The 25,274-nt window shown below is 40.0% G+C and overlaps 1 protein-coding gene across 1 annotated transcript in view; it reads right to left on the reverse strand.

Moving 5' to 3' along the window:
- The window catches only part of PLCB1 (phospholipase C beta 1), a 442,993-nt gene that overhangs the window by 136,452 nt on the left and 281,267 nt on the right, over nucleotides 1-25,274 (reverse strand). The window contains exons 8-9 of the mRNA XM_067292708.1: nucleotides 21,557-21,657; nucleotides 20,005-20,171 (exon numbers count right to left, since the gene is read on the reverse strand). Of these exons, the coding sequence (XP_067148809.1) occupies nucleotides 20,005-20,171; nucleotides 21,557-21,657 (268 nt within the window). The remainder of the gene's footprint in view (nucleotides 1-20,004; nucleotides 20,172-21,556; nucleotides 21,658-25,274) is intronic.

Below are 25,274 nucleotides of genomic sequence, written 5' to 3' on the forward strand. Positions count from 1 at the left end.
AATTGAATTGAAGAGGAAGCCCGAGTTCTGTGTTTCATCTGCAGCAAGCTGTGAGGCTGCTGGTTTAGCAAGTGATTCCACAGGACATCTTGAAGGAATGCTCCAAAAGGCCTGCTTGGTCTTTTCATGCAGAGATCAAAGAAGAATCACCAGATACTCAGCCAAGTAAAGTCAACCAAATTTGTTATTTTTTCAGGAAAATTTGGTGTGAAGGGGAAGTGATTTCCTAATAGAAGGATAATATATTTAATAGGGACGCTGATGTATTCTCTTGAGTTTCCCAGGCTGTAATCAGCTTTATTAATTGAAACATGTAAAGTGTCTGTGAGCAGCTTGATCTTTTTTTGCATCACTGGCTCCCCTCCCTCTGACTGCTCCAAAATGGTTACAAGGGAGAAAAAAGAATATAAATGAAATGGCAAGCTTGGAATATTTCACAATATGTCCTCATCGACTACAACTACATGATCACATACTTTTCAAGAACTATTAAATTTGGATCAAAGATGTAAATGTTCATGGGTAACGGTTTAAAGAAAAGTATACAAAAATGTAGCTGTGACTTTGTCTGTAAGAAACACGGCTCCTTTGGGGTCAGCATTTGTCAGTACTAAAAGGCAAAAGAAGTCACTTCTGTAATCCCAAATCCTTTTTCTTGGCAGTTGTCTTCAGGCAGGTGGCATACTTCCGGCCAATGCTCTACTGAAAATTCACAAAATCTATGGAGGAAATGAAGTGAATCCATTAATTCATTTCCTTCCTCCCTCTTCTGTGGTTCTTCTAAGATATTGCCAGTATCCATCAGGCAAACTTTTCTCATCTGCAGTTTATCAGATCTGGAATCTCCCCATTCCTGGGAGATGGTGCATGCAAAGCTGTTCTGAAACAGGAATTTCAGCCAGTCAGTTAAACTGGTTGATAGGATAGGGCATACTTTGCGAATCCACTCCTCAAAGTGACTAGATTCCTCTATTTGAAGACTTACGGTGTTGCCATAAGGCTTTTAAAAATCCTCTTGGACTAGACCTAGAAAAATCTAGCTCATTTTTCTAGTCAGGGGGCTGTGACAGTCCTTGTGCTCAGCCAGGGCACTGTGCAGCATCCTGTGCAAGCCTTAGACATTGATAATATCCTCATGCTCGTGCAGTTTCCAGGGCTGGCAAAGATACACACAACAATCTCTCTCCAGTTGAGACATATATAATATGTATATTTATAAAAATATAAATAAATAAATAAATAAATAAATATTTAAAAAATATATATAATATATACAAAAATTTATACATATAAATAACTCTACAAATTCCTGCTTTCTCAACCTCATTAGTGCGCCAGCATGACAGGCACATTGTTTCGGATGTGGAAATGCTTTTGGATCCTTGGGATCATCAACTGCAGGTTGTAAACCAACCCCTGGGCTCTCAACACCTACAGTGTCAGGCCGAACATAAGGTAAGAGACGTGAAACTTCAGAGTATGGCTGAGGCTCTACTCTAAAAGAAGCTTCTTTACCCAGTCCACACCCTCTGCCAGGGCCCAGGATAAGGTCAAAACCCCAGAACTATAGTAGCCTGGAGGAAATATAATAGCATAGCTCATCCTGCAAACTTCTCAACCTTCTGAGGGCCTTCTGGGGACCTTCGTTTGGGCAAGGTCTTGTGACAGAGTAGGACAGAAAACAAGATAGCCACAACAGACAGCAGATAAGAACACTGATCTGCTCACTTTTCTTTGTATTTTAATTTTGGAACTTTAATGTTGTTTGTCCCTTCAGATTTGTGGATTTTTTCTGTAGGATACTTAAAAATGCACATTTGCTTGTAAGACATCAACAGGTTTGGCTGCATGGATCTTAAACATTTTCTTCCATACATTCGCGCATTTAATAGCACCTTCCATTTGTTTAAGCCCGTGCTGTTGCTCACTCAGTTATAATGTAACTGCAAGGCATGATTGTGCCAACAGGTTTTATTACAGTAAAAAAGAAAACAAACAAAAAAGGAAGAGACAATTAATTGGCACCTCATATCTCCCAGCCGGCAACACAGAATGACACTGGTATTTTATTTGACAGAGAAATCAGGCATATTTCAGTGCAATCTGTAATATTAATCACATTCACTGTAATCTCATACAACTGAGCAGTCCTCTGAACTCAAAGATTAAAATCCCCCATGTCTCTCAGATATTTCATAATCCTGTAAGATATCTGTACAATATATTCCATTGGGAAATCTGTTTCACAAACCAGCACAGCAATTTACAGTTGGTAAGGTATTAAAATTTTCATGGATGGTGCAGACTAGGAGGCATATAGCCCTGTGTGTGTCTCCTGACACTGGCTACACATTAGCTACTGTGCACTGTCTAGATTTGAGAGCCAGCAGAGAAGTTCACCAGGACAAACACACAACATTCACACTGTGTGGCATGCCACGTGCCACAGCCTTTCTGATGACACTTGCAACATGTGCATCCAAGCGGTTTTTGAAGTGATGCTGAAATGCATTCAGCTTTCCAGACACGTATTCTATTCCTATATTGCTATGGTGTAACTGGGCTTTCTGTCTGTATTCAGCTTTGTAAACTAGGGCAGGAGAGTACTGCATTATCCAGGTAACATCCTCTTAACAGCAAAGTCAACACAAGAAGGGAATATGGTGTAAGGTTGTCCCAGACTGAAAATGTTCCCTAGAACTGTGAACAACCCCAGTAAAGTCAATGCTGCTCTGTGTCATAAAAAAACACTGGAGACAGAGAAGACTTTCAGGCCTCATGTCAGGATCTGCAGATACTTCAAAATATCTTTGGACCAACCATCAGATACACTACTTACATAACAAGAGGAGGAAGTCACCAACTTCTTCATTTTAGCGATTTCCTCAACGATCATCAAAGTGAAAAATTCACACTAGTCAAACAGTTTTATCAAATTGATAAGTAAGTGGAAAAAGGGCAATACATCAGAATTACTGTATCTGAATATTAGTGACACATTCAAAAAAGTTTCAAAATACAAATTTTTTCTTACTGGAAAAACTAATCCAGTAGAAAGAAGAGATAAAAGTAAACTGAGGCCAGATTAGAAGATCAGAGGAGCTCCTCTGAATCTGAAAACTAAACTGCATGACAGAAGTCCAGAGACGGCCACACTGATCAGCAGTAGGTCTAGTTTCATACAGTCTTTAATAATCTGAAAAAATAGAACCAACAACACAGTGTTTAAAGAACAGACAGTACACTTGGAGCTGTTACCAAAACAAGATGATAATATGTAATGAAACAGGTAAATGGGAAGGAAACCAAAAGACAGTGAACATGAAAAATGGTAGCTAATAATTCAGGCAAAGGAAAACCAAAATGCAGAGTTGAATTGGGAAGGAGATGCCTAGAAATCCAGCATCCTGAAAAACAGAGAGGATGCAGAGCAATACATCTGCACACATCTGCATCAAAAAAGGAGCTGGGAAAAAAAAAGAAAAATCTAATGTGACTGGCAGGACATCTGGCTATCAAGTCATTGATGAAAGAGGTAAACATACATGGCATCAAATATATCAACATACATATCCATGATGAATCCTAGCGATACAGGCAATCCCACAGATTTAATGAACATAATGTTATGCTTAACTAAATTAACTATCAATGGCCTCAAGGATTTTACAGCACCACTGACACTATACGCAATCTCATGAATATAGTTTTCATTACTTAGTATCTGAAATGTGTCTGTATACAGAAGACTATTTAGATAAGTGTAGTGACTAATAATATATGACATGATACATGCCAAAATAAGAAAGAGATCAAACATGTAAAGCCTAAGTGGAAATAATATAATGGTCAACAAGTGTTTTAAGTGTAAATGATAAGGATGAAGAAGAATGGTTAAGGTGACCAGGGCAGAACAAGGTAATGAAATCAAGGTAAATAATGGAAAACTTGGGGTGAATGAATATTTGAAAAAGCTTTGCAATACTGCAACCAATTCCACTACGAAACAGTCTCACAAGAGATTTATCGGTAGTTTCATTGCTTAAATCATTTAAAACCAAACCAAACCAAACCAGGTATACTCCAGAAGAATATGCTGTTATGTTCAAATCTCAGTTCGGATTTTCATATTTAAAAAAAAATCAAATTGTATTCTTAGTTATATTTGCTCAGCTACTCTCTCTAGAAAGACAGCAACCCTGCCACAAACCAAAACGAAAGCTAAACAAGCTTTCTTTGGCAACAGATTCTGGAAAAAGAAACAACAAAAAAAAAACAATAAGAAAGGAATAGTGCAAGGTTCACTGCTGTATCTCTGAATGTAATACAGCATGGCAAAATCTGAATATAAACAGAGAACGGTATCTTCTATATAATATTAAAACTAAATGCATACTGAATGACAAGCAGTCAGGGACAGAAAACATTGGAAACGTGTAGTGCTTAGGTAGTGCACATAAAATCCATACGGAAGCATCACATGGCCAAGGACAGTAAGATCTAGAATATTTTGCAGAGTAAGGATCATCAAACAAGTGAAGCAGAATTAAATATGGCTGAATCAGAAATGTTCATCATTCTAATGAAGCTATTACTTCCATTTTATATCTGTACAGGTGCACAAAGAAGACTAACATTGGACAGCTCAAGAAAAAGTTTGTAAAAGAAAAAACGCTTTCTTGACAGGGGTTTGGAAGAGGTACTGCAGCTCGACACCTCATCGACTTTTAGGGATGGAAACATTTACTACAAGCTTTTAGGAAAGCCATGTTAAGTAGCAAAACTCGTATCTCTATAATAAAGAGCCTTTTCAATTAGAACCCAAGCTTCAGAAGTGTTCCAAGGACACTGCCATCTCAAATGTAGAAGAAAGATGGAGTTTCACCTGTGAAGAAAAACAAGTTTCCAAAATCTCATCAGAGTCTTTTGTTATGAGCCATCCATAATGAGATCTTAAAGTGGATGCACAATGTTGAAGTCGCAGGTTGTTTAAGTCCTTTTCAAACACCCAAGAAAAAGAGAGTTGTGACCCACAGGGGCTACAGACTATGTATTTTTCCCTAGTAATGCTAGAAAACAGCAAAATATATATATAAGCAGGGGAGATTTAAATGCTCAGCACCTTCTCTTCCTCAGAAGGTAAATGTTGGAGGCACATTCATTTTAACGGATACTGATCATCTAAATCTCCACAGCAGCTTTAAAAAACCTCTGCTGTAACAAAGCATGGCCACAGTTCACATATTCTGGTAAGCAGAGGTCATACACTGTCACGTGTTAAGAAGCACAATTATTGGAACTCTGTTACACTGTAAAACAGTGTTTTATTAATAGCAGATAGTATATATAAAGCATATATCTATGATAACTTACAAACAGACAACTGTCCAACATCCTGAATCAAACAAATCTATGTTACAGTTCTCTGTTACACACTTTTAATCAGATCCCTATATGTAATATGACTCAGTCTCCTACTGGTTATCATCCTCTGCTTTGAGTCTACCATGGACTATTTTACTTTTCACTTACTTTATTGGTGCACTAAGCATAAACACAGACTCCGGTCACTGGTGGTGTCAAAGCCTCATTATCTTCATTTTGAATGCTACATCTGGTCATTTCCCATTCTGCACATACTTTCATACAATATCCAACATGCTTCCTATAGTTCCTTGTTGGTCCTTTGATGCCCTCTGGATATCCTGCTTATTAGCTATGGATATCTCCTCAGTCAAACTCTCAAACTCCTCATTACTTTATTTACAAAGCTGCAGTAATGTTTTAGGCTTTGCTTGACACTACTCTCAGCTTAGCTCAGCTTAGCTCCACTGTTTTCAACTCAGTCACGGACAGTTCTTTCTTTAAAAGAAAACAGTTTCTGAAACATTAACACGTGCACACACACACACGTATTTCTGAAGACATATTAGTAATTTTTAAGGAATGAGGAAGAATTCCATTCTGGTGTAGATGAGCAAGCATTCTCCTTTAAGTCAGACTCAAGCATGATAATCAACATCATCTTCAAGTTGGACGTTTATGAAATGCTGCATCTAAAGTTAGCTATAAAATCACATGGAACTGCAGCATATTCCTTGGCAAGCATTTACTTTTCTGCTTTTTACTTTTTTTGTTTCCTGGCCAAATCTAATTTTGCTTAAAAGTGTTGGCCTGGTTTGTGCAGTCTTTACATTAGCGAGCCTCAGCTACTGTCTTCCAGGTTCTCTGCCAAGAGTGGGACCTTGGCCATGAAAAATCACAATGAATCTATGTCTTGATGATTTTAGCTCATGCTATAAGGTAATGCAGAGGAATACACTGATGTAAAAGATGTTCCTGCAGTGTCAGCTAAACACAGGGCAGAATCTGTCCTTGAGACCCACTTTCCTACCATAACTGTTATTTACATGGAAACATGCCTGCTGCTGTATGGACTTTGGTTGAGGCCTGGCGCATGATCCAGGAGGAGATGCTAAAGGCCCTAGCACCTGAGCAGGCCTCACTCATTACATCAAGACAGATTAAGCAGAGGCAGAACACAGTGAGCTACCCCCCAGGCTCCCAGCACACATCTTGAGCTTGGCTATTCCTGAATGCTTTAAACCCAAACTACAACCATCTGCAATGATTACTGAGGACAGAAACTCTGTGGGTCACAGTTTTACATACATAAGCCCGCTCTCTAGCTGCTCTAAACTTTTCAGCACAGATGTGGTAAGAGAGAATTTCTGAGAGGATAGCTAAGTAATCCCTTACAGGATATGACAAGGTAGACAGTTTAAGTTCAATTAAATCTACGGATACACTACAGAAACACCTTCATACTTGCGCCTAGCTAGCAGGGGAATGAGCACATTACGACACAAAGATCTCTAAGGCAGGCAGACAAATAGATAATTGGAAAGATTTTATATCAGACAGATAAAAATACCATTAATCCCAGCAACACAAGATTTATTTCAGACAGAATCTTGAATGAGTGCCACTACTGGAATACATCATTGTCTTCCCAAACCTCTGAAAAACATGTTCTGTAGAATGCCTAGTAGTAATCCTGGAAGATGTAATAACGTTATATGCTGGTTTACTTCCAACTGCTAAATTGCATTAAAAGACATCTAAAAATACAAATTCTTTTTCCTGTAAAGCAATGCTTTTCTACACAAGCTATTGCTGCACTTGCCAAAAAGTCTATTCTGAACTAAAATGGGAAGAAAGAAGAGTAGAGTGAGCCCTCTATAGGTGTGAAAAAAACTGGGAACTGCCTTCAGCTAGGCTAATCTATTTATTTCCAAAACCTCTTCCAGTTGAAGAAGAGACCCATATTAAAAAGTGGAAAAGAATAAAGGTATGGTTTTGCAATGACAATTCAAATAAACAAAAAAGATAATCTTGGCAGGGACTTCCTTGTCTCATCCTCAAGGTTGGTCCTGCAGCTGCAGGCACTGCATTATACAATCCCTTTCACAAACAAATCAAGCTCTATCTTAATAATAATTGCCTTTTTTGCCCTCTTTACTATCTTTGGTAAGCTGTGCCAGAACCATAATGTTAGGAAACTGCTCTTAATTTCCAGCCTAAATTTATCCAAGGCAAATTTACACCCCTGTGTTCTTATGCCAACATTGTCTTTTAGCTTACTACTTCTTTCTCCCTTCCCAGTGTTTAACCCTGATGTATTTATAGGCAACAGTCATATTCCAGCTAAGGGATACTGTCACCATAGGTGATTACGTCTGACATTATAAGCGAAATTTCCTCATATGGTAGTTGTATTATAGTAGCACATGTACTCCAACGAAGTTAACAGCCCTGTTATGACAGATACCATACATACAGCAAGACTCAAGAGACTGTTAGCTCCTCAGGACAGAGACTGACTATCTATTTAGAGAAGTCAACCAAAGGACGAGGCAAAAAAATGAAGAGGCGCACGAAAGGGAACTGACAAATGTCATTCAGCTCATTTGTGGCAGAGCCAAGAAAACCGCGCTCTTCTGCCTCCAGTTCTAGATTTCACCCACTGGATCACAGGAGTCTTTAGTTCTTTTGTCCTTATGGGCCCTTTGCAGCTGCAAAGCACTACATTTGTAGCAGTCATAATGAAGAGGCAATGTTTATTCAAAGCTTATCTACATTTGTTTCCTTCAGCACTTGAGTTGGCCCCCTCCAGGCTGCTTTATGTTTTCAGAAGTAGACTTTATCTGATATTCATCTTCAAATAATAAATGCTGCCGCTAAAATTGAATACTTCCCTGTGTTCCACAAAAGAGGCAGTACAACAGCAACAGCAAAAAGAAACTGTTTTACTTTTAAAGTAAGTTTTCTATTTATGGGCTCTGATAGTCTGAGGCAAAGTCAAACACAATAAAGGCAGGCAGCAGCAGCAGAATGTTTCTCCCTAACCCTTGAAACGCAGTATTGATGCAAAACTCTCTTGACCTATCCCTGAGAAAAAGCTCCAGCAGAAGGGAATGGTGCAGCCACATGCATACTCCAAAATCTCCACCCATGTTTGCTCTACAGCTCTGTCACACCAAGTCCTTCTCCCAGGGTCTTTCATCCATTTTCAGAGTTAGGACATTGGATATTGTCTGTGGAGTTTCAGACTGGGGCCCATCAGGTTTCCAGGATGTAGGAGAGGAGTTAACTACTAGGGTCAGCTTACATATTAGTACAGGTCTGGTTCATCCAGTGCATACCCTGGAAGAAGAGTGGAATGAAGAAGGGTGGGAAAGCTGCAGAAGACTTCATTGACATACTCGAAGCATAAAGGTCAATTTAGTGAGGATTTAGAACAGAGCAAAGCAGGTTGTTTGACTTCAAGGTACTGGGCATCTCTTTGACATGCAACTCCAAATAGTTCTGAGCTATGGCCACATGCGCATGGAAAAAAAACTTGTGTGAAGGCTAGAAAATCACTGAAAACACACTCTGTCTCTTCTTATGGTTGAAAACACTCTTCATGATATCAGACAGAATAAGAGCCAGCCTTCTCCCACCAATCATTGTAAACACACCATCAAAAATCTCAGTTCTTCCCAGGCAAAATGAAGACTGAGAAGAGGGAGGAGGAGTATGAGCAGCCAAGTGTATCAAGATAAAAATTTCTTATTGGCTATTACTCTAGCAAAAGTTTATAGCAGGAGGACCTCCTACTTGCTCTGGGCAAAGAAGATTTCCTATTTGTTTTTAATATTTCAAGTGCACTGCTGTTTCTATGGCAAGTGGCTAGTGTTTCCCCAACCAAAATCAGCATCTTTTCTCTTCAGATCCAACCTTCTAACAAACAATCGGACGGATGATTTTACATTATCAGTATTAGTTTTTGTGCTGGAGATCTTAAGATATAAATTCCACAATATGTCTTTGTTTGAGGATTATCATGGATAGGGAAAACAGAATCTCACATCTACAAGAAACTGTTAAATCCAGACCTGATCTGTTCATTTTACACTCGTTACAGTTTCACTGCTATCAGTGGTGCTATTTCTGGTACCAGATACCAGAATTAATCCCAGAACACATTTCTGGAAATCTCACGCTTCTTTCAAAACATCTGTATTATACACAGAAGAGTAGGAAACCTTCCCTTCCTGGGACCCTAAACATCTTGTGGATGAATGCTATTATAAATGCTAGGGCAATAGCAAAATCTAACTCTATGGGTAAGCACATAGGTCTCAGACCCAAGCCAACTCCAAATCTTCTAAAATACCACCAAAGAATAAAGTTAAAAACAATTTTGCTTTGTTACTAAGCCACATAAAGATATCTTGCCACCACTATGTCTTTTTTCACTGTTGCAAAATCCATTATTACTAGTCCACATCACTGCTTCATTTTATCTTCTCTATCAAGTCGTTACAGTTAAGTTAGAAAGATGAGACACTTCACCTGTAATGCAGATGCAAAAAGGGAGTTACAGAATATGATAAATGAGGCTTTTACATTCTGAAAGATTTTAAGACTGTAAGTTTTTTACTTGAGATATAATTTTCTGAACAACTGGAAGATCTCAAGTGAATTTTACAACTTAACAAGTAACTCAAAAAACAAGCAACTAAAAAGAAGCAATAATGCATTACAGAAGCATATTTTGCTAATTTATTTTGACAAGAATAGCTTCCATGAACTTGTTTATGATGATATATTATTCACACTAACACTTGCTGCATATATTTTTTTAAAAATAAAAAGGGCTTTCTGGCAAGCTACCTAATTTGGCACTTATTGCTGAGCTCATGAGGTAGGCTAGGACTTCTGTGTCTTATAAATCATAAACTTATAAATTTCAAAGAGCAAGAAAATTCGATTTGACTGGGATCTATTGTTCTGTCTTCATTCAAGAATGAGAACCAAAGCTGAGAGGTCTTCTGTTGTAACACTGGAATACTGGAAAACACTGAGAATCCCAAAGTTAATGGGCTTTCTGATAAGTATTCTTAATTTCCAATGTAAAAGCTAGGAGGCCGAAGTATTTCAACACTTGGTAACACCTTCTACAAATGTTTCAGTGACAGAAAGCCTCACCATTTGACAGAATGGTTCATACATCAGAGCTCGTGCTTTAAATAGAACTATATTATGAAGGATGTCTTAGAAGTGCTTGTTGGTGACAATAAAATCCGTTGCCTAGGAAATGACCCTCTTCTGCCATCAGAAGACTCTAATGTGTAACTATTCTTAAGCAGTTACTAAAAGGTGAATTTAATGTGATGAGACCAAAATGATTTAAATGTGTTTAATAGAGGGGAAAAAAATTGTTTTTGAGTAAATACTGCCTGGTGTTAATGCTGCCATGGGAAAAAACACACGTAGTAAATACAGTATAAAATTAATTATATTTTAATCTAATGCTAATTGCTTATTTTATTACCTAAAAAAGCCCAGCACAACAAGTGCCAATAAATCTGCACCAGCAAAACAGAATTAATACTGAAATTCAAAGGGAGTCATGAAACAAGCTCCCTTAGAATCTTTCTAAAGACATGTCTATCTAAAACTAACACACTGTCTTTATGCATAGGTGCAGCTGAGAAAATTTGGAGAAAGAAACATTAATATAAGAAGAAAGTTCTTTTCTTCTATGGAGATCTAAATATTTTGTCCCTGTGGGTCTCCTAATTAACTTTTCAGTTAATGCCACATAACACAGTCCAGAAAGCCTTAAAATAGCTAGAGATATTATTTAAACACATGCATATTTAAGAGAAATAAAAAAGATATTTATTCCATTACTTATCTCAAAGATGTCTTCAAGTAAGTATAAGCTGGTGTACTGATCCATCGGTCAGGAAAATCTCTAAGCTTTATCTTTAAAGCTTATGTTACAGTCAAAAAAAATCTCTCAATAAAAAAACAAACACTCCCAAAATACTAGCTAATAATAACCTCTTTTCTTGCTCCCACCAGCTAGGACAGTAGGAAGCATATCCTTTATCACTAGAGAGGGACTCTAGCTTTTTCATGTCTCCTCTCCTTGGCAAGCGTTGGTTTCCTATTCTTCTTTCCTAGCCTCGTACATGAGTATAGCTTTTGTTCTTATGTGATTAAAGTCTTTAAGAGACAGAGGATGCCCCTGGACCCAAGGCCCCATTACTTAGTGGCTTTCAAAACACTTACTCGTTTCAGAAGCACAGGTTTAAACTGAGGCAATGGGATTTGAGCTCTCAAAGCCCTTGGGTCCTTTTGAACTTAGAAACTTTTAGAAATGTACTGCCTCAGAAAGCCAAGAAGAACTGGCACATTTCTGCCAAAATTCCTCGGGAACGTGCATGATAAATTTCACAAAATTTGGCAAACAAAGGCAGTCCTTCCCCTGCTTGCACGTTTTAAGCAGAGACACTGGAAATTTGCATCAATATCCCATCTCTGATCCATAACGTAACAAGATCCCAAACAACGTACTTTTATAAAGGCCTTCTTAAAAATTAAAGCAAGTAAGGAAATTTCCAATCAACCATTTGGCAACTGATTTATTATTATTCATCCCCTAACCAACGTGTTAACTTGAAAGGGAGTACAGTGAAGCAGTTATGACATCCACACAATGTAAATGTTTTATAGCCTGAAAAGAACAAATTTGGAGACATTGCTTAACCTGGCCTAACAGCCACACAGCATGTTTTTGCTGACAGTGAGAGACTGCTCAGCAGTACCAGGAACTTCCTTCTGCCTCCACCTGATAAGGGAGCATGCTATACATAGCACATTAATCTCCTTCACTGTGTGACACAAAGCATTAATCACAACAGTTTGCTTCAGCCACAGTAAAACACTGCTCCATATGCTTAACCTATGGAGATGTCAAGACCATGTATCTGCTGAAGTTGCAAAAGCTCAATCACATCCCAACAATACGTTAGCAACATAGAGAAACATGGGGCAGCCTTTTTACTCAAAACTGTACAATCTATGGCCCAGTAAACACATAGGCATGTGATTTTTACCAGGTGCTTGAATAGCCACGTCATAAAAGTTAAAAATATTATGTACAGCTCTTGCTTTCTGTGTTCAAAATACAGTAATTTATCTGGAACAGGTGCAGAAAAAGAGCTGATAGGGTGATCAGAAGAATGGAGAATCGTCTTAGGAGCCTTAGACAAAACAGTTTGACTCTAGTGCTATGGAAGTGAGAGAGAATATGACCATTCTTTGTAAATTCATGTAATTAACTATGAGAGAAGAAGAAGAATTAAGCTAAAATAGAATATTGAGGTATAGAGCGTGTACATAGATCACAAACAAAGTTAGATGGGAAAATAAAATAAGACACTAATCATCAAATGAGTGAAAGTCTAGAATGATTTTCCAAACAGGGTGGTGGGAGCAATGAGTTTAAGTTGCTGTTAGAAGGAACTCAGCCTACACAAGGGAAGGCTAGTGCAACAGGGAAAGGTGGCACTAGAGTTAGAAGTTAACAGGGTTCTTCAGGAGTTTGACATTGTTAGTTTTGCCATGAAGAAGATGTAAGGAGAGTAATTTGCTGTGTGTTCGTTCCATATGTATATCGTCTTTCGTTAGGATAATGCTTCAGGGTGAGACAGAATTTTTTCTATCACTTGGCTTCTGGCTGGATTTTCCTCCTTCCTCTAGAAGCATTAGAAATTGGCAATAGCTGAGGACTAGATGCTGAGCAGAGTTGTCCTGGATAATAATCGGTACCTCGAGGGCTCAGAGATGCCTGCCTGACATGCTTTATTTCACATTTTCAGGGTTTTAGCAATAACCCCATTGAAGGTCAGAAGGGGGTTTCTTTCCCAGGAAGGACTGGGAAAGAGCACTGGGGCTCTTGCATTCCTCTGAAGGGTTGTTCCTTTGTAAAATTATTGTAAATTTGTAAATCTGTAAAATTATAAGGTTATCATCTAACAAAGTCTCTGCTGTAGAAGAAGCTAAGACCTGGGTAGAGTCCTTTCTATTTCCTGCTTCCTTCCTATGGCATCTTGCATGTTTTAGGTTATCAGCCCCTTTCTCATACATTTTCTTAAGTTTGTTACAGTGTTGGGTGTTCTGTCTGGTGGACCTCTCTGTACCCAAGAGCATGAGGAAGAAGATCCAGTGACCCAGGAGTTTCAGTCTCACACTCTCCAGTGCAGAAGAATCCCCAGAGACACCCACTATATATTATGTCACACCACAGAAAGCGAAAAATCATGTTTTAAGTAAAACAAGAGGCAAATGAGTTTGCGTGCAAGTACTATGGTAGAAATTCTCACTGAAAACAATACAAGGAAAAAAAGTGATGACCATCTAACTCCGCATAAAGAATATCAATAGATTAACTTTCAAATAGTTTCTATTTTAAGATTTTACATTTAAGTTTTTATGGAAAAAAATCCTAATTCTATTTAACAGGATTTTTCATGCATCAAATTTTATTCGCTAAGAAGTACATACATCACTCTCTTTGAAGTGACACTGGTACCTGTGTTCATGGCTTTGCACAGAACTGCCTTGAAATTTCACTTTGACAAAGTTGGGAAATAGGTAATTATGGGAATTGAGCTTCAGTAAAGAATTAATAGGATGTTCCAGTAAATGGAGCATAAGCAGTTTTTATATCCCCTCTTCCCATACCATCCATAAACTTAAACATACGCTTAAGTGATTTACAGTATTGAGGCCAGGATGTTTTGCATGTTGCAAACATGAAATTTTACTCCCTCAGCATAAATGCTTTCAGCAATTGCTTTTAATTCCCGAGAACTGCGAGGATTTGGTTTAAGTTTGTGTCTCGACATGTGTGCTACTGCACACAAAATAACAGACAACATTTTGTCTTTGTGAGAAAGGATTAAAGTCCAGGCCTTGTGCCTTTATAGAATACCTGAAAAATAAGGGCATTTGTCACTGACTTTGTTTCAGGCTTTTAGAAAAGTCATTTTCTTTGGCAATTTAAAAAACGGCAACAGAGGCTTTAAAGTTAGAATGCAACAGAAGAGTTTGGCTTATTTCATGAAGATGCTGAACATTAATCTCTGTTTTTCAGTGGGAAGTCTGAACATTGGATCGATTGTTAAAATAATTAAATACAGAAACGCTACAGAAATGAACGTGAAAGCAGACAGCTCTTCACCATTTACATAGATGTTTGTACTTAACTTCTGTTGCAATATACTGAATTCCCCTACTAAGGAGTTAACCTGAAACAAGATGATGAGCAGAACCTGTCAGAAAGAATGTGTACTGATACAAAACAATATACCTGTGCGCCCACATGTGCGCACACACACAAGAGCTGCAGATGTCCAAACTACAGAACAATCTGAAGAAAAAGGATTTACTTTGCATGAAGGCTGGCAATTTATATCATCTAATGCTTGCAAACCACTGTGGTGGCCTCTACCACCACAAAGTAATTTAAATCACTCAGTACGCAAAAAAATACTGTGTTTAAACTGCAAGTTTTAAAAGGACTTTCCACTTCTTCAAGGTATTTTCTTTTGTTCTGTATCTACGTCCACGACTCACGTGAAAGGGGTGACTTTGCATTGCCAGGGAAGAACAAATACATATACTATGTTCTCAGTTCCTCTGGCTTGCTTCTCAAACCCAAACTCTGCAAAACTTGCTGTTCCCCCTTCTCTCTCTTCTGCTCCAAAAGTCCAATTATTTAATTGCATCGTGCTGGTACAACAGTGATGAACTCATTAGGTCACTTGTATCTCACTCTCCCATGCTGCTGCTCATCACTTTTCTCTCACATTTTTACCTTTCCCTGGTGTGCCTTGTTACACTACTCATGTCTTCCCTATGCTCCTCCTCTATTTATTGTGGTACCCCATTAATTCTAAGGAGCTTTTTATCTGGGATCTCTTCCAACTCACTCCGAAGTACAGGACCGTGGAGGAGCACGTAGAGACCAACCCTAAGCCCATCTCACTTCACAGTGCTGTTGGGCCTGGTTTTCTGAGAGCGCTATGCTGGATGAAGGCTTCTGCTGTCTTCTTAACTATTTTACCTGGGAGTCTGGGTACCCTAAAGTTTCTGTCTGTTCTTACTATTTTAACTGACAATACCTGGGCCATTTTAAACATCTCCTGCTTCCATCCTTACCTCTCAAATTACTTTGGCCGCAGCAATTAAGAGGCTTTGATCAATACCACCACAAGGAATGTAGCAGAGTATCTGAGCAGAAGAGGCTGGAAATTAAGGCAAACAAGTTCATGGGTGTATAACAGTGGATCACATGTAAGTGCAGCTTGAACATCTGCAAGTCTACTGGAAATAGCATCTTTGTTCAATGGTCCAAGTGAGCACAGCTTTTAGTGGCAGGGAAAGTACCACCGACGTGTCAGTTCTTCACTCTGCCTTCTCTGCACTTCAACCTGTGAACAGCCCCTTGTGACGGCAGAAAGCCTGAGTGACAATCCCATTTAAAACACCACATTAGAAGGTTAAATCATTATTTTGAATGCGCACTGTTATATTTTGGTGACATTTTACAGACATGCAGCGTTTGTTTGCAATTATTCTATGAGTGTAGGATTGAACACACACCTACACTTCATTTAATATACAGTGAACTGGCATTCCCAAATCAAAGCAGATGCACAGAAAATATTGTGTCCCCATGTTCTTCCTGATTAGCCAATTCCTATAATTTTAACACAGTAAGCTGAGGATCTGCACTGGGGCATGATCAGCAGAACTTTTATATGGATTCTGCCTCAACCACCAAAAGATCTGGGGGAGAAAGAGCATAGTCTTCACATGGAGGTACCCTGAACATAACTGTTTTTTTCAGTACAGAAATGCATACATGTGTTTGTAGCATAGACCAAAGAAGAGAACACGACCTCTTAACTCCTGTCTCATTGCAGAATACAGCTATTTTACTTTCATCTTGTTAGCAGGCTTACATTTCCAAGGTTTGGGGAATCCAAAAAAAAAAAAAAAGTTAACAGCTGATTAAAAAATGCAAAGACTCTGAAAAGCAGCGCTAGTTCTCGCTTCTGTATAGTGTATGACTCTGGACTTTAGGGAAGGCTCAGAACTGGCTCTGACCATAGATGAGTTTACTAGAGATGGAACTTAACTGGCAGTTGGAACTCCTTGGCTCTTGGAAAATTTCCCATTTTTCGTATGGCAGTGATGAATATATGCAGACAGAGAGATTGTCAAAGCGTAGCTACACTCTGTCTTGCACTGCCCAAAGTTAAGCTTTGATTATAAACATGGCAACTAAATTTAGACGCTCTTATTTTGTTTAAAACAACCTATTACTGTTTGTTCAAAGTTGATTAGAAATGGTTTTAAGCTACATGCCTGTTAGTCACTCTGAAAGTCAATAGAGGCTACAGGCATATGACAGAATATGACGGCTACCACTCCTTACCATCTAACCCCCCATCAGCTGAAACACACTAATCAACTCTATGTACCTTGTTGGCCTGTCGCAGTTGTAAGATAAAACACATTAACTTCAATCTTAATAAGGTCAGCTTAAACTAACACACCTACATTTCGACTAGGACAGGCTAAGAGTATGTGCCAGTTACCACGGCTCAGCTTACAGGGTGCTTATCAAGAGGTGGTGTCCGCAGCACAGAAGTGGCCTGCAGGTTTTATCAGCTTAGTGCAAGTTTGAGGGAAATCAGTGCACAAGTTTGAACAGAAAAATACTAAAAGAATTAGCTCTCTATAACCTGACTTTCCCTTTCTAAACTCAGGCTTTTCTGTGAGAACTGGTTCTGTAAGAACAATATAAAACATGCCCAGGAAGAGAGGCTCCCACAGAAGAGCAAGTGCCTGCAGCAAATGTGTGCGCCAATGTAAATTAGGATAAGCTGGAACTGTTCCACAAATCCCACTCTGCCACAAATCCCACTCTGCGGGTGCCAGCAAACAGCAAACACCATCATAACGCCCTTCTTTCTGTGGCTGGTTTCATGCTTCCTCCTTATTGCTAGTCAGAATGCAATTTCATTTTGACTTTGATTCTGTCTGCACACTAGCACACCTTCTTTAATAAATCTTTTATTTGGTTTATATGAAGTGCCAATATTTGGGTAGTAAGGATGATCTTTTATGTACCAGACTTTCCTGCGGCTGATGTGAAGTAAGGTAAGCACAGAGCTTAATATTTGCACAGATGAGAGAGGAGGCTATAACATCTTTTCATCTATTCATGCTAGTATTCTCACTGATGTTGAAAGAGAAACTTGCATGAGCAGCACAAACAAGCAGGATTTAGCCCTCAATTAAAATCTCTGGAAACACTAAACTTTTTTGGACTAAAAATATAAGAAGACTTTTGAGAAAAATTAGAAGTGTTTTGCTTTGAGATGATGTTGATCACTATATCAAGAGCCACAGCTTACCTACAGGGAGACATCTAGGTCAGAAGTCTTCCAGGGAGTGGAGTGGGAGTACTAGGAGAGTGGGTAGGGATGCCAGAATCAATGCCTTCAGGTAAGCTCCAGAAACTTTTGAAAAAGATGTCTTTTTATTTCCTAAGAACTGCTATGGGCTGGGTTTGGCAAGCCACAGTAGAAGATTTTTGGTTTTTGCCCTCCCTTGAAGGACTGCAAGGCAGGTGCTCATGTGGGACTGGCCAAGAGAAGCCAGGTTTGAAGGAAGAGACGTTCCGGGTCTTGCCATCAGTCTCCACATAGAATTGGGCTGGTGCTTCAGTATCATACTGAGCAAATCTGTTCTCATTTGACTAACTCTTCAGTCCCCCATCTTCCCCTTGCTGTGCTCATATCTCACCAGCAGACATCATGAGAGATTTCAATGAGCAGTCACAAACAGCCACCTTCCTTCCTGGGAGCAGGAACCTGCCTGGGTCCACCCTGCTCCTTTTGGCTCCTGCACCTTTTCTGCTGATTCCTCACCATACAGGAGTACACTGGTTGCACACTGGGAAGCAGACATTTGCAGGGCTCATGGAGAGAACATTACATGAGAGGCTGATTCCAGCCCATCAACCCAGAGAATGGACAGCTGAAGTCTGGATCGCTGCCTGAGACACGCTGTTGAGATCCTCTTGCAGCTCAGGTTTCGAGAGGTGAAATATACAGTGGTTTGCAAAAGACTCCACAGCATTTACAGACTTTGGGTGATGACCTACCTGCCCCACCTCCACTCCCTATACTGCTAGCATTGCATACTGCATGCTGTTTCTGCGTGCAGATATATGTGCATCTATTTTTGTGTAAGGGGTAACCCTCTGCATAAGCAGTGGATGGAGAGGACCTGGAAAGTACTCTAGACGCAAAAAAACCCCAGCTTCTTCCACCTGCCTAAATCCTTACTGCAGAGACAGACAAACTGGGCAGTATGGAAACACCAGTCTAAGAGTGAATGAATCACAACCTGCCAACAGCAAGACAGATAGGCAGACTAGATGCAACATCTGAAAAAGGCTTGTGCTTGGACGAGAAAGAGGGGAGGTATTTCAACCAACTCTTGAATTGTATCAGCACCAGTCTATACTACAAACACAAAAGCCTCCATTTAATTAATCTGGGCTACAAGATGCAGGCGATATTTTATCAAACTTTCATTTACATCAGTAGACTGTGATTTCTGTTTATAATGGGCCACTGACAGGATCCTGCCTTGAGAGTTTTATTCAACTGAGGATTCAAGGGCTTTGTCTCTTTGATGCTGTTTTGACCCTGATTCTTCAAAGGACTGAGGATGTGGAGTTCAGGTTGCCCAGGAACTCTCAGCAGATGCTTAGCAACTCATGAGGCTGGGTCCAAAGTCTCTGAACCAAAACAAATCTTTCATATCAGATCTGTTTTTCAAGATATTCCCATGCCCCTAAAATTTCTAAGGTATAAACACATTAAAAGCTCAGGTAGTCGTTATGATACGTGGACTGGAATAAAACAGAAGGCAAACACAAATTCAGTGCTATTTTAAGACTTGTGGTGGTAGTAAAAATCTATGTGCGGAGATCTGAGCAGGAGTTCACTCACTGTTTCTGGCAAAATGCCCAGTTAAGCCCTGACAACACTTAAGACTTTCAAAAGGGAATTTTCTGTGATTATAGCACAAAACTCTCTCAGCTATTCTCACATCTTACTTTGTGTACCACTTTATCAGAAAGCAGAAGGCTGGACTTATTACTATTATTAAATAATATTACTGTTGTTAAATGATGATTAAATGATGAATAAATGATTTATTAGTTTCAATGCCACTGATTGTTTCTTTAAGTTTTACATTTCCGATGCCAGTAAACAGCAATTGTCATAGAAAGGTTTATGCTGAAATGTGCCTACCAGAGCAACTGTTCTAAACTACCAGTTATACGTATTGCAAACTAATTAGTGAAACCAGCCCATCCTTCCTACATTGATTCCAACAAAACACACTTAAAAATTAACCACATGATGTCTCACAGGCTCGTATGATCCAAAAACAGATAGTTGGAAATGGAATTTGATTCTGAACCAGTTTGCTTTAGCTTATACTGTAAGATAATTGATTTAATGTTTCAAATCAGAAACTGAGTAGAGTAAGAATATAAAAACTACTGACCTTTCTTTGCTAGATTACTGTTGGGTTCATATTTCTCAATCAGTTGTTGAACTTGTTCCTGTTTTAACGGTGGATAAAGGATTTCATTTAATCGTGGATCACGTTGCTTAAAATTTATAAATTCCATCATCTGATCAACAGTAAGGTATGGTTTGCTCTTGGCACCACTAGAGAAAAATTGAAGCAACAGCAAAGTGATTACAATATGTTTCCTTGAAATCTTGTTCAATGTTCTGTAATTTCCCAGGGAAATTGAAACAAGATTCAAACTACCACACAACAAAAATTATGTCCTGCTCTCTTTCCAGAATAATTTAACTTGTCAGCATGTAATGACAAACATTCTTCATCAAACATCTAGGAGTTAGATTTTTAAAAGTGTTGCGCATTACTGGCATCAACGGGAAGAATTAGACTAAAGCTAAAAGCTTTTTATTACTAAATTCCTCTAACAAAGCTATTTAAATAAGTAAAAGAGAAGAAGACATGGAATTCAATACTGATCTTGCCACAAATGCTCCACTGACATTCCAGGCTTAACTATTAGGTTTTACTACTGAGCAACAGCAGCCTTGATTTTATTATTCCAGTATTTGCTTGTTTTATAGAGCTGCAAAAAAATGTTAGGCACTTTGCAAAGCAAGCAAAAAGATGCCTATTTACAGAGTTAGTAAAAAGAGTACAGAGTTTGGGTACGATTTGTACCCAGATGGAGATCCACGAAGCCTTCTCAACAGGGGACATGCTTAGGATTTTCTACAGCACTCGTCGCTGGCCTAGTTCCATTCTAAGAGAAAGCAACAGAAAGTCTACCCCTAGGTTCAATGGGAGCAAATTAAATCAAGACTGAGCTCTGCTGAAATCTCACCCTTACAGAAAATAAGCACAAAAGGAGTAAGTGCGCACACTCATGTTGCAAATAAGCATTCATTTGGTGGTCTTGGGATGTATTTTCAGAATTACTTTGCTTTCATATTGCTTCATCTTCTGACTCCATTGATTAGGCTCTGCTGAAATTGGGAAGCACAGTGCATTGCTGTAAGGAGTAGAAGCATCATGAAATAAGGCAACAGAAGTTTTACAGCTTGCAACTGAATGTACGAACTGACTAAGCTTTAGCTGGTTGCTAATTTCATTTCACGGTGTAAATTCATGATGCGCAAATCCTAAATGTTACTACATTTTTTGCAACTCCTAATTAAGCTTTTGGGCGTGATTATACATATTCTCATGCCTAATACATGTTCTTACTGCTTATCGTTCTTCCTCCTTTACTTTCACGAAAGTCTAAACTATCATAATCCATACAGAAAAGACCTGGCAGTTCTGTTCCTCTAGGAACAAATTACTGTAAAACTCTGATCATTAGAAGTGGAGGCAAAAGCTTGGGAGAAAAGGAACTCTTGATCCTAGGTTAAGTAACAGTCCTGTTTGACACCGAAATCTGTTCTTGGCAATCACTGCATGGTGCTGTAGGCTCAGTAACCTGCTTTGCCATCCCTAGCACAGAAAATCAGTGGAGGGAAAAAAATAAACGAGTGGCTTTTCTTACAACTCGGAAAAGATGTGGTCGATTTCAGGCCGAGGGCAGAGGTTGTTTAAGAATACTCTGTACACGTCGGGGGTGAAGTCATCTTGAGGGATTGAATCATTCTGTGAAAGGGAAAAGAAATAGTGAACGACAGAAACAGCACTTCTGCACCCTTTCTGTAAACAGATCACTCACTACTGCTCCTTTTTTGATTTCCTTCCTGTGACTTAGAGCAGCACGGATTTTTCAGAGTAATAAATTCTCCCAAATAGCATAGCAGCTCAAAGAATATATCTTTAAAAAATATAAATATTTTCATCATCTTCCATAGGCATAGTTATCTCTTTCTCTGAGGACGTATGAGGAAGAAAGAAAGGACATCCCCCCATGTAAATAGATAAGTTAGCTAAGCATAAATATGTAAGCAATTCTGATGATGCTTCTAACCGTCCTCCCGTCGGGACTGGAGGGGAAGAGGCAAGGCACAGGCCCAGCAGCTTGGCAAGCAGCGCTGAGCCAGCAGGCTTCAGGAAATGAAATGACAGTGTTAAGAGGAAGAGCTGATCACTTGTCTTCCTAAAGCTTTCAAAGACCTGGGAATGAACTGGGTCACTGAGTCATAATTAATAACCTTGCTCTCTGACGGTAGCAGAAGTTTTTCCTGCTCCTTCCCGAAGATACAAGCTGAAGATATTGCCATTACAGGAAAGTCGCATGGAATGTAGCTTTCCCATACATCTTTCTTCTAAACATTCAGTGCAACTGCTGAGGCAGTCGGGTTTCTTTTACAGCAGATGTTTTCCTATAGGAGATAGCAGCCTAAATGAAACTCAAGAGCTCTCCTCCCAGCTGGACACTCTGTCCTCAAGCTCCAGAGGTCTCCTAGCAGACAGCATGGACGGCCGCTTTCAGGGGGCTGGGAAAAAATGCAGGCCCAAAAGAACGCACAAGCCGAGCAGTCTTCCTCAGTGCGGAACAGCGATGAGGTGTCCCCGGCTTCTGCCTGTGCCTGGGTGCCCTGAGAAAGGCAAGTGGCTTCTATCTGGTGCAGAGGAAACCTTATGAAAAACCAGGGAAAACGAAAACACAAAAACGTGGAATGCACATACCGAAGACCTGATACTGAATTTCCTCCACATGAGCTAATTTTATCAAAAGCTATGAAATTTAGTCTCTGGAAGCAGAATAGGATCGTATTACGCTTCTCCATGGCTCCAAAATAATGCCCAATTCTGATGAACTGGAGGAGAAAAATTGAATGAAAATTTGGACACAAAGCTGTTTCCCTTTAAACGCTGTTGAACCTACTTGTGTTAGAAGAAAGCAGTTGATAGAGGAAATCATTGCTTTTATTTATTCTGCCTGTTTAACACAGTTGCCAAGGGAACCGGAAGTGTCTATTCAAGTCTTTGTTAGCAGGAAGGAAACTTTTCGATATTTTTCCTGCTTTAGGTAACAAAATGCAATGGACGCCTCTTTATCTCTCCTTTCATCTGTGAAAGCCCCAGAGGCCCGGAGGGTTTTGTAGCGTGCCCGTCATTCACTGTTTCTATTCCCTGGTGCGCCCTGACACCTGACCTTGCTCCCGCTCTACCCGCCCTGGCTGATTTCCTCACCACCGCAAGGGTCTCTGTTCCCTGAGCTCGCCAAGTGCTCAGGCCAAGGGCAGGTTGCCAGCCCTCGGGCCACTGCGCCTTCCTTTTTTTTGGCAGACTCTACGTGCACGGGTGCTATACGTGGTCATGCCTAGCAAAGCCCTTCGGCTCCTCTTCTCGGAAGAGCTCCGATTGTCCCACTGCTTACGAGGAGCTCCACGCAACGGAAGGGCAGAGCACAGGCTCTGCTGCCGCAGACGTCTCCTGGGGCAGGTGGCATCAGCCTCCCTTTCGAAGGCCCGAAGTGGCGAGAAGGGGGCTGGAAGTGGGGCAGTGTCTACACGTGACGCCTCCCTCACCTGCCCGGATTCTGTTTCTTTCCCTCCTTTCTGCACAGGTTACTCACTCACAGGCATCGCCGCAGCGTTCAAGCACCCTTGAGACAAGAACAGCAGCTAACATTGAGCTAACCCCAAGGTCCTTCCTAGCGCACTGAGGGGATGTGCAGCCTGAAGAACACCAGGTGAACCCCGGTCTTGGGGCTCATCCCCCAAACCTGCCGCAACCTATTCATCTCCCTAACAGTACTCGTGGGGACAACGGCCGCGCTCACTCAGAGCACACCAAACCCTAAGCAGGTTTCTGCGCTGCTAAGAGTTTTGTCTTGTGACGAAGACCTGATCCAGACACAGCCTGCTGCAATGGCAAGTCTGGGTAAGATCACAGCCTGAATGGGACTGCTGGTGATGGACCAGGCACACGTACACTACACAAAATGTCTTGATAGCTTTTCCTGCTTTGTTTTATTTTGTTCTTATCCAGAAAAAGCCCCCAAATTAAAATTGAGTACAAAATGTTTAATGACGACTGTCTCAGCATGCATGGGTGACATATGTTGCTCTAATTACATTTTTTTGCCCACACTGAAGACAGTTACTAGTATCAATTTCTCTCTTTAAATGTAGCTACACCTGTTTAAACACATTATTTACAAATTATGCTAAATACTACGAGCCACAACAATACAACAGAAATAGTTCTTGAGAACTAATTTCACACAGCTGAGCTAAAAAATAATAATAATAAAAAAAAAGCATTTTGATTTGTTTGGGCACCTGCAACACTGATTTGTCTGTGTGGGTACAATCTGTAAGCAGTGGCTTTACCAAGACAGCATCCTTAAAGAGGAACAGGCAAAACAGGCATCAGCAGCGATATCCTCAGCATCGATAAAGCACTGTACCAGGCTCAGCAAGAGGCATTTCTCCAACGCTTAGCACCCTGCCTGCACAAAAGGGAGAACCACCCAGCCACTCCCAGCTACATTACAACAGCAGAGGTTTTCCCCAGCATCATAAAGTGGGAACTGTGATTTGCCTCATTTGCAACTTTTTAGCTCTTAGAAACCATCATTGAGGATGGAAACATCTCCTTTCGGTGACAGCCACTAGTGACACAGAACTGCAGGTGAAACCGCGCTGAGCAAACTGTGGTAACCTTGGCTGTGCTACTGCAGGTTCAGAGCAGTTCCAGTGATCCCTGTGGCTTCCTGACGGCCTCGATTCATAAAGCAGATGCATTTTCTTGTTAGAGCGGGCACCCCAATTTTCACTCTTCAGTGTATCTATAAGCACTACTCAGCAGGCCACTCTTCCTCAGCCAGCGTTTCTCCCAACGGCATTTTAGATGTTGATTCTGTAACTACCACAGAATAACAGTCTCCTGTTGACCTCATACATTTTTTCCTTTAAAGGGAATTTGAAGGTCCTCAACACTGTACAAAATGTGGGTCTTTTCTGATAACCTAAGATCTAGGCTTTAATACACTTTTATTTGTCATTTGATTCCGATTTAAAAATATCCCTCAGTTTCCAAACACTTAACATGCGTATCTACGAAAAGGACAAGCAATACAAGTCTTTGGGCAAACATACAGAGTCCTTTTATAATCACTGATTTCCTATCAGTAATATAATTAGTGAGCTACAAAACACAAAGATGGGAGACAAAAGCCTTGCTGTATACATTTGCCACCCCAGGCACAACTTCAGACAACTACTATATTTGGATTGCAAAATCCTGCCTGCCAAAAGGGATTAAAATATACTGCCCCCTTCAACATCCTGGTCTGAGCCATCCACATA

Source organism: Apteryx mantelli, chromosome 3 (assembly GCF_036417845.1).
Source record: "Apteryx mantelli isolate bAptMan1 chromosome 3, bAptMan1.hap1, whole genome shotgun sequence".
In the NCBI taxonomy this organism is placed as follows: Eukaryota; Metazoa; Chordata; class Aves; order Apterygiformes; family Apterygidae; genus Apteryx; species Apteryx mantelli.